This window comes from Chionomys nivalis, chromosome 2 (assembly GCF_950005125.1).
Source record: "Chionomys nivalis chromosome 2, mChiNiv1.1, whole genome shotgun sequence".
NCBI lineage: Eukaryota > Metazoa > Chordata > Mammalia > Rodentia > Cricetidae > Chionomys > Chionomys nivalis.
The window spans coordinates 45335106-45347994 of record NC_080087.1 but is presented as its reverse complement, the minus strand read 5'-3'; the positions used below and the strand labels follow the sequence as shown (position 1 = coordinate 45347994).

The 12889-nt window shown below is 41.4% G+C and overlaps 2 protein-coding genes across 2 annotated transcripts in view; one reads left to right on the top strand and one right to left on the bottom strand.

The window, feature by feature from the left end:
• Tbc1d32 (TBC1 domain family member 32) overlaps positions 1-12889 on the bottom strand; it is a 220742-nt gene that overhangs the window by 160645 nt on the left and 47208 nt on the right. The window contains exon 12 of the mRNA XM_057761363.1: positions 5232-5372. Within this exon, the coding sequence (XP_057617346.1) occupies positions 5232-5372 (141 nt within the window). The remainder of the gene's footprint in view (positions 1-5231; positions 5373-12889) is intronic.
• LOC130869349 (GTPase IMAP family member 9-like) lies at positions 7502-8791 on the top strand. Its single transcript, XM_057761362.1, has one exon. The coding sequence runs from the start codon at positions 7553-7555 to the stop codon at positions 8429-8431; it is 879 nt and encodes a 292-aa protein (XP_057617345.1). The 5' UTR covers positions 7502-7552; the 3' UTR covers positions 8432-8791.

The following is a 12889-nucleotide window of genomic DNA, read 5'->3' as shown; positions in this document are numbered from 1 at the left end:
ATGTTGAGTAAGAACCATGAGTGCTGACCATTCATATTTTACACATGCCACAAAATAGTCTCTTTTTTAAGAGGCAAAAGACATGCCTAACTCGCAAGAACACAAAGCAGATGGCAGGCCAGGTTTGGCCCTCAGGCTACAGTTTACCAAAACTTGCTGCAGAAGCTTTCATTAAAGCATTCTGGGAGAAAAAAACTATATAATTTAAAGTTGATTGCTGGTCTCCGCTATTCTCAAATTCAGTATTGAAATGAGCTGTGATTCTAGATAGAGCAAAATACAGTTATTATAAAGAACATAAAATGCTAAATTCATTATAGATGAGAGCCACGTAAAGTTATGATGAATACCTGCAAAACTATCAAGGCTATTCACTGGTCTTTCTGGTTCTGCAACATCCAGCAATACCATATGAAATAGTACCTCTGTCACTGAAGAGCTCATGATTTCCCCACACTGTCTTAAACTAAACGACACAGCCTTGAACATTGTAAGAGAAGTACATAATGCCCTGTCAGTTCTCAAGGAGCTCAAATAGATTAGGGCAAATAAAACAACTAGACAAGAGGGTTCACAACAAATAGACTTGGTAAAAGCATCAATAAACTACAGTTCATATGACCAGATTTTGTAAGGCTAACAAGCTAAGAATGGATTTTCCGTTATTAAACTGTGTCAGAGGTCCTAAAAACCACATTCTGATTTGATTGAGTTGGAAGACCCACAGGCCCCATACAATCATGTTCACATGACACTATGCAAAGCAAAATCAAAAAGAAAGGTTACTGAAGGCAAAATCCAGAGCTAATCGGGCACTAGTTTCTGAGGGCCTCTCCCAGGGGATCCATGCAGAATACATTCAATTCCTCTAGAAAAGCCCACTAGAGATGCAGTAACCAAGGTTTTTCTGGGGGGGGGGGGTGTGAACACAGACTCACCCTCTGTCCAGTACATGTCTAAATTTTAAACTCCCAAAAACAAACCTGGTGTTTGACATAAATGGCAATGTTGTACAGTTTAGGCACAGGGGGTAGTAGACACATAGGTTAAGTACCCTCATCAGTGCTATAACTAGCAGGCGTTCAACTCCCCATATGCCAACCAAGAGTCAAGCTTGCAAATAAGCTACTCTAAGGAAAGCAGTCTCAGGACGGCTGTATTAACTTTCTGTACAACCATAGACATACTATGTTATCCAACAATGCCATATTCCCTGTCAGTTTTCAGAAAGTGTGCTGAACTCTGCTCTATAAAGCATTCTTAGTACAGATAAAATATCTGTGGAAAATAAAAGATGATAACTGATCTCAAATTTACTAAATTAAATGAGACAGAGTAAAAACAGTATAGTAATACATGATATGATGCTCTCCCCAGCATCATCATATGTGTGGCTGTTTTGTGTCAACTTGACACAAGCTAGAAAATCACTGCAGAGGACAGAACCTCGGATGAGAAAATGCCTTCCTACAATAAGGCTGAAGGCAAGCCTGTAAGGCATTTTCCTAATTAGTGATGGAAATAAGAGGGACAAGCTCATTCTGCATGGTGTCATCCCTGGGCTGGTGATCCTGGGTTCTTTAAGAGCACAGGTTGTTGAGCAAGCTATGAGGGCAAGTCAGTAAGCAATGATCCTCCATGGCCTCTGCATCAGCTCCTGTCTCCAGGTTGCTGTCCTGAGTTCCTGCCACAGTTTCCTCAGTGATGGACTTAGAAGCTTTAAGGTGAAGTAAACCCTTCCCTCCCCAGGTGGCTTTTGGTCATGGTGTTTATCACAGCAGCAGAAAACTGAACTAAGACAGAAATCCTCAAGTTGTCATATTAATATCCCAGTATAAAACTTAATATAACTTTAAAGGTCCCACAGTGTTTAAAAACTCAAAAACATTAAGAGTTTGGTGTCTTTAAAATATACAAAATCCTAAAATATTCAGTCTCTGTAAAATATCTGATGTCCCTCTACAATGTCCATAATATCTGTAAAATTCTTAAGCCTCTCAAAAATTCAAGTCTCTCAACTGCGGGCTCCTATAAAAGACAATAAGTTTCACATTTTCTTACTTCAAGAAGGGAGACTCAGAACAATCATAATCAAATATAAGCACGGCAAACATTTGGTGGTGTAAAAAGTTCAATGTCTGATGTATGGGACCCAGTCACAGTCCTCTGACTCCAAAGGGCTCCATTTGGCCAGCTCTGCCATGCACATCACAAACAGCTTGTCCTGAAGTCTGAGTGGCTCTCATCCACTACCACCTTAGAGGTAATTCCAAGGTACTAGTATCTGAAATACCAGACTCTCTCCTGCAGCTGGGCTATATCTTCATCAATAGCTTCTCCAAGACTCTCTTTAGGGCCTCTGACCCTGCCAACTGGTGTTACCCCTTAACCTCTCTCCATGCCATCTCCAATCCTGGGGCTCCTTCTATAATTTGCTCACCTTCACCAACGGGCTTCTATTACACTCTCACATGTCACACCTTGGCTGTTCTCCAGGACCCCATCATGCTTTAAAAAACAGTAACAGTGGACTCTTGCTCATTACCAAGTTCGGCTGCCAGCACCAGGGACAGCTTTGGGCACCTCTAGACCACATCTTCTGTGTGCTGACCCTGAGGAAGCACATCCCCGGAAGATTCTGCCTCACTGGTTCTCTTCTCTTCTAATCACAGCTGATTCTTCAGTCCTAGCTGGCCAGCAGAGTAGAAGTTTCTTTTCAATGATTCTTAATGCAAACTATCATTTAAACTGTCCCAGTAGAATTGTTAAGGGACTCTGAAAAGTTACAAGACATGCCACATCCACGGCTGTCCCGCCTGTGTGATAAAATGCCTCTCAGGTGGTGGCCGTCTCAAAATGAGGGGCTCGTGCTTCCCGGAGCTTGGCCCCCGGCAGTTCCCTGGCAGTCTGCTCGAGTTGAGGTGCCTGATCAGCCTCAACGATCTCGTTCACTTTGTTCCTGGCGATGGTTTCTTCCATTGACTCTGCTTCTGTTCTATTTTTCTCTTGACAAAAACTTAATCTGTTCAAGGAACCAGGAAGCATCTCCAACGGCTCCTTGAATACGGAGGAACTGATGCGTCAGTTCCCTCCCTTGATTCAGGCCATTAATGTTATGATTAAAACTCCAGCTCGCTCTCTGGGGGAATTTATAGATACCCTAGAACAGAAAGAGCCCATGATAGAAGATTTGGTAAAATATGGGTAAATTATAAAGGAAAATGTATGGAATGGCATGAGTTACCATTTATGGAGAGGCTAGCCAGAATAAGAAACCCCTGTTGCATTTTAGATAGGAAAGAAAGGCAGGCTATTCTTGATAACATGAAGTCAGTCATTCAATATTGGAACAAACCCTGGGGGTGGAATCCTGAAGAATGGTATTTGGGTTACCTTGGTTACCTTGAGGGCAGATATGATTTAGGGCCATGAGGAAGCACAGTTAGTTATTTAGTGGTGTGAGACGAATTTCAAAGAAAAGCTCTGCCCACCTGGCCCTGACCACAAGACTTGCTGAGAATAATCAATTGTCTGTAATCATTTTTCTATGGAAACTTTTATGTCTGCCAACTTCCTTCTGTAATCTCTTAAAAGTGATGCTTGAATTTTAGTAAAGTTGCAGCAGATTCAAATCTCATTAGAGTTGTGTCTGTTTGTCATTCGCCGAATCCTGGATTCTCCTAAGCCTTCACCCCTGTTCTCCCTCGGTCTTCGATCTCCAAGAGAGTCAGTCAGCGGCAAAGACAGGCCTCTACTACCTGCATTGCTCTCAACATCCTAAATGCCCATAAAGCTTTGAGCACTCAATGGCTTTGCAAGCCCAAAGTTCCAAAGTCGGTCTACAATGCTCCTCCAAACAAATGGTCAGGCCTGTCACAGCAACACCCCATGACCTAGTACCAATTTTTGGCTTAGTTCCGTTTTCTGTTGCTAAGATAAAACACCATACTCAAAAGCAACTCGGGGAGGAAAGAGTTTACTTCACCTAAAGCTCCTAAGTCTGTCACTGAGGAAAATCATGGCAGAAACTCCAGGAAGAAACCTGGAGACAGGAGCTGATGCAGAGGACATGAAGGAGGGCTGCTTACTGCTTTGCCCTTGAGGCTTGTTCAGCCTGCTTTGTTATAGAAGACAGGACCAGCAGCCCAGGAATGATCCCACCCTTCCCTGAAAGGTCACAGACAATCCTTAGGCTAACCAGAATTTTTAAACAGTCTTCTAGTTTCATATTCAGAATTGAATCACCAAGTATGTCTAGTCTAGAGTTTTAGAAAAATGAAATAAGAGAATAATTAAATACATGTACAGTAATTAGCATAAACTGATACTGACAGAAAGAAAAAATTACAACAGTACATATGACTAAAAGGTATGTAGCTAAGAGCCTATGCTAGTTGAGTTTCCTTTGTAGACTTAATACAAGCTAGAATAACCTGAGAGCCTCTATCAGATTGCCTATAGGCAAGCCTATAGGGCATTTTATTGTCTGATGACTGATGGGAGAGAGCACAACCCATTGTGGGTAGCACCACCCCTTGGCAAGTTTTCCTGCAGTGTGTAAGAAAGCAGGCTGAGCAAGCCAAGGGATACAAAGCCAGTAAGTTAGCACTCCTCCAAGGCCTCTGCTTTAGGTTTCAGTATTATGTTCTCCAAGTTTCTGTACTGAATTCCTTCTCTGATTTTCCTTCATGGAGGATTATAAGTTATAAGATGAAATAAAGCCTCTCCTCCTCAAGTTGTTTTTGATCACAGTATTTAATCACAGGAATAAAGTGCAAACTAATGGTGCCAAGCAGATACTGTGGTATTCTCATAAAAGCTTAATCAGGAAATGGAAGCATTTGAAGCATTGGGAGGTGTGGACTTGTAGGAATGGGTGTGGCTTTGTTGGAGGAAGTATGTCACCAGGGCTGGGCTTTGAGGTTTTAAAAACCTGATCCAAGCCGAGTGTCTCTTTCTTCCTGTTGCCTGTCTATCTGAATGCTTCTCCAGCATGATGTCTACCTGCATGCCACCATGCTCCCAGCCATGATGACAATGAACTAAACCTCTGAAACTGTAGCAAGCCCCAATTAAATGCTTTCTTGTATAAGAGTTGCTATGGTCATGGTGTCTCTTCACAGCAATAGAACAGTGACTATGACAATACTAAGCCAAATTTATAAATATGAACCTGTATACTATAAATTGTATCATACCTTTACCTACTCACTTATTCTAATAGCACTTACCTTTTCTATTCTTCAGCTTTATGGGAAATAGTTTTCTGCCTTGTGTATATATCAACAATCTTCCTAAAAGGCACAGCGAGTGAATGAAATAAATATACTGCAGCTCTTGTCCTGAGTAGAAGAAACTTTTTTGCTTGTCTCCTGAAAATAGAAGTAAAAAAGACCATTTACTTTAATAATAATGTATTTCACAATACTTGTCTTCAACCCCTCCTGACAATCAAACATGTTATCATCTATGCTGGAGAAACTGCTGATATAAACTTTTAATATTTATTTTCCTCAATATTTCCAATAATCTTGTACAGTAGATCAGAGGGGGAGTAGTCATTATAAAATTGGTAACCACTGTTGCCAGTGTTCAATCTAAAAATACCATCATACTGTCAAATTTACTCATCACCAAAGACAGAATTCAAAAGAAAGCAACAAAAAAGTTATTTAATTTTTACCACTGTGCTGGTTTTAACTGTCAACTTAATGCAACCTATAAACCCCTAGGCAGAGAGTCTTAATGATAAATATCTAGATCAGGTTGGCTTGTGGGCATGTCTTAGGGAAATCATTTGGATTGTTAATTTATATACAAAGACCCTGACCATAGTAAGTGGTAAAATTCTCTAGGCAGCGGTCTAGAACAGTCAGAGAGCAAACAAGCATGGATCTGCTTTTATTCTGTGTGTAATAAATGTGGATGTGCTACCTTAGATCAAATGAGCATAGATCTGTTTTTCTTCTCTGTTATTAACTGTGGATGTGACGTTTTAAGTTCCTGCCTTGATGTCCCCCATAATAATGAACTGTAACCTGGACTTGTCAGCCTAATAAACTTTCCTCCCATCTGCTGCTGTTTGTCACAGCTACAGAAATAAAACAGGAGCAACCACATAAAAAGGCAACACAGATAAAGTTTATGGAAATGTCCCAATATTGAATAAAGACTAAAAATACTTGGGGAATAGTTTTGGTCCCAAGCATTTTGATGAAGGCATATTTAGTTTGTACTACCTACAGTAGGTCACACTGATTACAATCATGCTTGCAACTAAAATTAGAATCTCTAAAACAGGAATCATACATTATATATTCCCCATTCATTTATCCATCACCCATATGTTCAAGCTATATTGAGCATCAATTTTATAAGATCCTAATCTATTCACTGGTATTTAGAATTATTCAAATGGACAAGGGAGATAGTTGGGTTAATGAACTGTTTACCTTGAAAGAACAAAGAATTGAATTTCATTCCCAGAATACATTAAGAATAAACAACAATAAACAGCATAGCGGCACATGCTTATAATCTCAGCTCAGAGAAAGCGAAGACAATATGCTCCTGAGACTCCCTGGCCTTAAAGATTAGCCTGTTCAGCAAGTTTCAGGCCAGCTTAAGGTCCTGTCACAAGAAAGGAAGGTAGTCCCCAAGAAATGACATCTGAAGTTGAACTCAGGTTTCCACATGCACATGCACCCTCACACATGTACACCTACACCCACAACTCACATAAAAATGCATACATATACAAACATATATATACTATATATACACATATACAGACATTCACAACTCACATAAACATGCATACGTGGTCAGACATATATACACTATACATATACATATACAAACAGATACCCACAACTCACATAAACATGAATACATGTATACACATATATACACTATACATACACATAAATAAACAGATACATACACATACACACACATCCCTTGAAAACTACAGTAAGTAGCATGAAACTTGTCTTTCCATTCAGTATTCCATAACAACATGGTATAATCAGAGCGCTGGAGGACAAGTGGGAGAGCTCAGAGGATAAAAGTACTAGACCACGGAGGAATATGGCACAGAGGGGATTTGAACTCCATGGTAGAGGTCATGGGGAAGATATTGGAGGGATTTTAGAAAGACAATGCAATTGAACATGAATTGTCAAGAATGGACCATGATAGCGGGACAGAAAGTTGATGAAACAAGGTCAAAGTCTGAAGTAAGAAACTCCATTTCAAAATTATGAACCAGGGGCTAGAGAAATGACTGAGGAAGGAAGGGCACATACTGTTCTTCCAGAGGACCCAAGTTCAGTTCCCAGCTCTCAGGTCAGAAGACTCACAACTGCCCATACGCCAGGTCCACAGGATCAGAAGCCCTCTTCTGGCCTCCACAGGCACACACACCCATAAAAACACATGAGCGCAATGCACACAGTTAAAATTAAAAATAAATCTTTTAAGAATATATAAATAGATCAGTTCCTGAAGAAGATCTGAGCATTCCCTGTCTTCAGAATCTGCTTGCCTCAACATGGCCGCCCACAGAAACACCGAGGTGAGGATCATTCTGGTAGGAAAAACTGGGAACGGAAAGAGTGCCACAGCAAACACCATCCTCGGGAGACGTCAATTCGAGTCTAAGATTTCTGCCCACGCTGTTACCAAGACCTGCCAGAAGGCATCCAGGGAATGGAAGGGGAAAAACCTTGTTGTAGTTGACACCCCTGGGCTCTTTGACACCAAGAAGACCATGAAAGCCACATGTACAGAAATCAGCCGCTGTGTTCTCTACTCCTGCCCTGAGCCTCACGCCATCATCCTGGTTCTGCAGCTGGGCCGCTTCACGGAGGAAGAGCAGAAAACAGTCTCCCTGATCAAGAGTCTTTTTGGGGAGGCGGCCATGAGGTACATGATTGTCTTGTTTACTCGCAAAGATGACCTTGAGGACCAGAGCCTGGAAGACTTTTTAGGCGAGTCAAATGACAAGCTAAATAATGTCATCGCACAGTGTGGGAAACGCCGCCTGGCCTTTAATAACAAAGCGGCAGAGGCGGAGCGAGAAGATCAAGTAGAGCAGCTGGTAGGACTGATAGAGCAAATGGTGGACAGGAACGGGGGCTCTTACTTCTCTGAGAAGATATACGAGAACATAGACAGAAGGCTGAGACGATGTCTGAGGGAACTCGAGGAAACTTACGCTCAGGAACTCAATGCTGAAATCAAAAGAATAGAAAGGGAGTGTGCTCACGGATCAGAAGAAGAAAAGAAGAAACGAATGGATTCTGCAAAGAAAAATTATGATGAGAAAATGGAAAATCTGAAGGAAAAGGCTGAAGAGACTATACTTGGGTATATTTACAGGAAGATACATGAACTGCTTTTAGAAGTTTGGGACAAGTTGAGATCGTGATGTAAATGCCATTCTTTTACATTAATGACATTTGTTCTTTGACAGTTTCATACATATATGCATATAATGTGTTCGGATTGAATTCATGTCTTTTTGTTTTGGTATTTTTTTGCCTTGTGATCCACTGAGTTTAACTAGTTTCCTGTGGGTGACAGCAGGTTTCAAACAATCTGTCAGAGCCTGGTGGGCTGATCAGGAGGAACACAGTGGAAGACAATGACTCTTTCTCTTCCCGAATCCATCAGCAGTTACCAGCTCAGCAGGGTGGACAGGTTCTTATGAGCTCCTCCCCTACCCAGGTCCATATCTGCTGTGAGCTCCTGATGGCAGTGTCTGTTTTCTGAACCAATGCACACCCACTCGCACACACGTACAAGCTTGCGCCTGCACGCACACGTGCACACATGCACACGCTCACACACACACAGGATTAAGTCACCAGGAAAGCTGTCTGGCAGCTCTGCAGTGGGCCTCAGAGTCCGGCTACAGGTGGCAGAGCAGGCACATATGGCTGCGGAATGAACCCTTAAGTGCTGTAATTCCTAGGCTTCTATGAGAGGTTCTCATCTTTTGAAAACCTTCTCACCATCTTCCTGGGAGAAGATGAAGTGCAGTTCTCTGAATTAGGGGGAGGGAGGAGACGACAGGTCCCACTGTTTCCGTCAACCCCAACTTCATCCTCTAGTAACCTGGTTGTTTATAGCTGGCGTTTCTGAACTTGAGCTGCGTTTTGTGCTTCAGTCTGTCGCTACCCACCTCTAGGCTTTCTGAGCTTGTGCAGGATGTCCATGCTCTGTCCAGTGAGCTTTCACCTTCCCCTCTTCCAGGTATTTGTCAAGTATCTCATCACTGCTAGCGCTTTTACTTTTATACCCTTGATAGCCCTGTGATCCCTTTAGTAGGCGTGTTAGATGTGAGGCTGCCCAGGGTGTATAACAACACTGCCGTGGGCTAGATGCTAGACCACAGTGTTATAGTGTGATTGACTTTCCATTAGCCAACCTATCTTGATTCTGAAATCTCTGATGCGTTGTTAAATGGAAATAGAATACAGCAGACAAAATGAACAAAATACTTTCACGTGGTTACACAGACCCACTCATGGCCATTCTGTATTGTCAAGGGTATTTTAAATAACTATGGGTTCAAAATAACTAATAATAAAAATTATTTTGATTTTTTTTTGTTTTTATTAATGAAAAAAAAAGAATATATAAATAAGGGTATTAGCAAAGTAAAGAGGAAACAGACAAAAATACATGTTTCAGGACATTAAATCAATATGACTTAGCATGAATTACACAATGGCATCAAAAGAATGATAAAAGTAGGGAAAACTCACGTTCATAGCTTTGTGATAAATTTCTTCGTATACTTTTAAGTAATTCTAATAACAAAAACAATAGGGAGAGAGAGAATAAACAGTAATTTGGGTCTTTGGTGTTAAAGCCCCACAAGTGCCTATATAACATTCCAACAGCAACGTTAAGTAACACACAAGTGTGAAATTCAGGAAAATTATGTGCCCTTGAAGAGTTCAGTTACCATTTACATTACATAAAATTAAGTAAATACCTAAAGCCATGAAACTCAATGGACTCTCCCAAAAGGAGAAGCAGAGTGTGGGGGGAAGGGGGTGAACAAGCAAAGTTTCTGGGAATGAATGAAGAACAGAGAAGCACGTCTCAGGTGAAAGAGAACAGCCTATCAGATGAGGAGGAGGAATCCAAACACGAGTGACAGTGTTGTGAAAAGGGAGAAGACTCAGAGGTTTAGTCTGTGAAATGGGGGGAGAGGGGCAGGAAAGCATGGACTCGGGAATGGGGAGGCCACATGGTACTGAAGGAGGAAGCCACATTTCTGTGATGAAAGAGGACATGAGATGAAGAGCTAGAGCCTGAAAGAAAACGAACACTTCTAGTAGATTCCTCCCAGATTTGAAGGCCGGCAGAGAGGCCATCCACACATGCAGCACAAACGGGCTGTTTTGTTTTCCTTTTTTTAATGAATAATACACACACATGAGCGCGATGCAGAGAAAGGTATCAAAAGGAAGTTCACGTGGTGGCCCTGGGGCATGGTTCAGTCGTAGACAAGGTGTCTAGCATGGACAGTGCCCTGGGTTTGGGTCTAAGCACCAGCAGAGAGATAGAAGGCCACAATACAGCAACTGATGACTATTTTTTAGAGCACACACAGACACTGCAACAGGATCAAGAGGGCAATCTAAAATACCACGCTGTCCTGGTTAGGGTTATAGAAACTAGACAAAATTAGAGAACGACGTGGGAAGAGAACACTGAGATTGAGAAGATGTCTCCTGAAACAAGGCTGTGGAACATTTTCCTGACTGGTGTGGGAGGCCCTGGTCTACTGAGAGGGATTTATAACAAAGCAGGCTGCCAAACCACAAGTAGCAAGCCAGGGAGAGCTGTCTTCCATGGCCTCTGCTTCAGCTCCTGCTTCCAGGATCCTGAGGTGAGTTTCTGCCCTGACTTCCTTTGATGATGAACCGCGATGTGGAAGTGTAAACTGAAATACACCCTTTCCTCCCCAAGTTGCTAATAACCATGGTGTTTTATCATAGTAATTGAAATCCAACTAAAACACCTCTGTATTATAGGCTGGAAAAATATTAGAGGCTGTAGAGTCTTACCCTCTAGCAAACATTCATACTATCCAAATACAAAGCATAAGGTTTCTCATTCACGACACTAGTCCCTAGAGTCCCTAGTATCAAAAATTACCACTCCATTGCCTGTACATGCTATGTCAATCTTCTCCACAAGCACAAAGCTTCTCTCCTGAGCACACTGCATATTCTTTACATCTTTCTATTCCATTTTCTAATCTCTCACTCTAACTGGTAGCCAGAAACAGTAACAGCCACATATAACTTGAACACTAAGCTGGGATTTTGTTTGTTTAAAAATTTTATTGAGATTATGACATAATTACATATTCCCCCTTCCCTTCCCTCCTTCCAAGCCCTCCCACGTACTGCCCTCACCTTGCCCACTTCCAAGTCTATGGCTTTTGTTGGTACATGTGTGTGTTTATATAAATATACACATACGTATTTATTTATTTATTTCAAAATACCTACATACAACCGACTCAGTCTGTATAATGTCACTTGAATGTTGGTTTCAGGGCTGACCATTTGCTATTGGTGTGCTCTTCCCTGAGGAAGATGGTTTCTTCAGCTCGCAACATTCCTTCCCCCAAACACATTAGCAAATCTACTGGTGCCAGCCTTATTCAGGTCCTGGGCAGGCAGTCATATTGGTGAGACTTTCATGGACATAACTTCTGATATTTCCAGAAGATAAATCTCATAGTAAATTCCCTGCTGCTCTGGTTCTACCATGCCATTTTTAAATATCCTCCACCAATAAACTGATCTATTACCTTTAATTCAACCCCACTGAAATTTTCTACTCAGGCAGAGCAGAGCCCAATTCTTTCCAGATGTTACGTGAATGGTCTTTAACCAGGAACCTGATACCTCCCTTGCCCTGTAAAACCCTGTAGGTATAACCCACATTGTTTGCTTCTCTCCCGGAATTTCAGACCTGGGAACCCCCGCTAGCATAGTCTGCTAAGCACTTTCTGCTGCCTTATGTTGCTTCTCCAGAATGTCAACATCTTACATACTCCTCTCAGAAATCGTGTTCAAAGGGACTAAGAGCCGCGTGGCCAGTTTACCACAGTAATGAAGCCCTTTCTAATACTTCCTCTTGATCACTGTGTCAAAATGCCTGAGAAAATGCAAAGAAGTCTGTGTTGCTCTCAGTTTGGGGGGTATAGCTCATCATGGCAGAAAGGTCATTAATAAGACAAGTCCTATCCAAGGCTGGTAAACCTATAGTCAAACTAATCAACAGACTGACAAAAACAAATTAATAAAATCAAGAATTAAAAAGAAAAGTTATACAACAGATACCAAAAAATTCCTAATATCATTATAAAACACATAAAATCTAAAAGAAACAAATGACTTTCAAGACAGAAATGATCTGTCAAAATTAAACTAAAATGAAATAAACTATTTTTAAGATGTATTTTTATATGTATGGGTGTTTTGCCTGCATATTGGCCTGATGAATGCCTGGTACCCTTGGATGCCATAAGAGGCAACAGATTCCCTAAAATGGGAATTACAAATGGTTGGGAACCACTCTGTGAGAACTGGGAATTGAACCAAGGTCCTCTGAAGATCATCCAGTGATCTTAACATGACTCTGTCACCTGTCTAGCCCCAAAATAAACAATTTAAAGAGATCTAGAGCAAGCAGTGAGTTTGATGCAGAGAAAAACAAAATCTCCCAGCTAAAACAAGTCCCGGCCATACAAATTCACTGTTGGATCTACCAGACCTTTACAGAAGAGCTGACACCAGTGCTTTTCTAACTATTCCATAAAACAGAAAGAGGAGGACAGTTACCACACACTTTG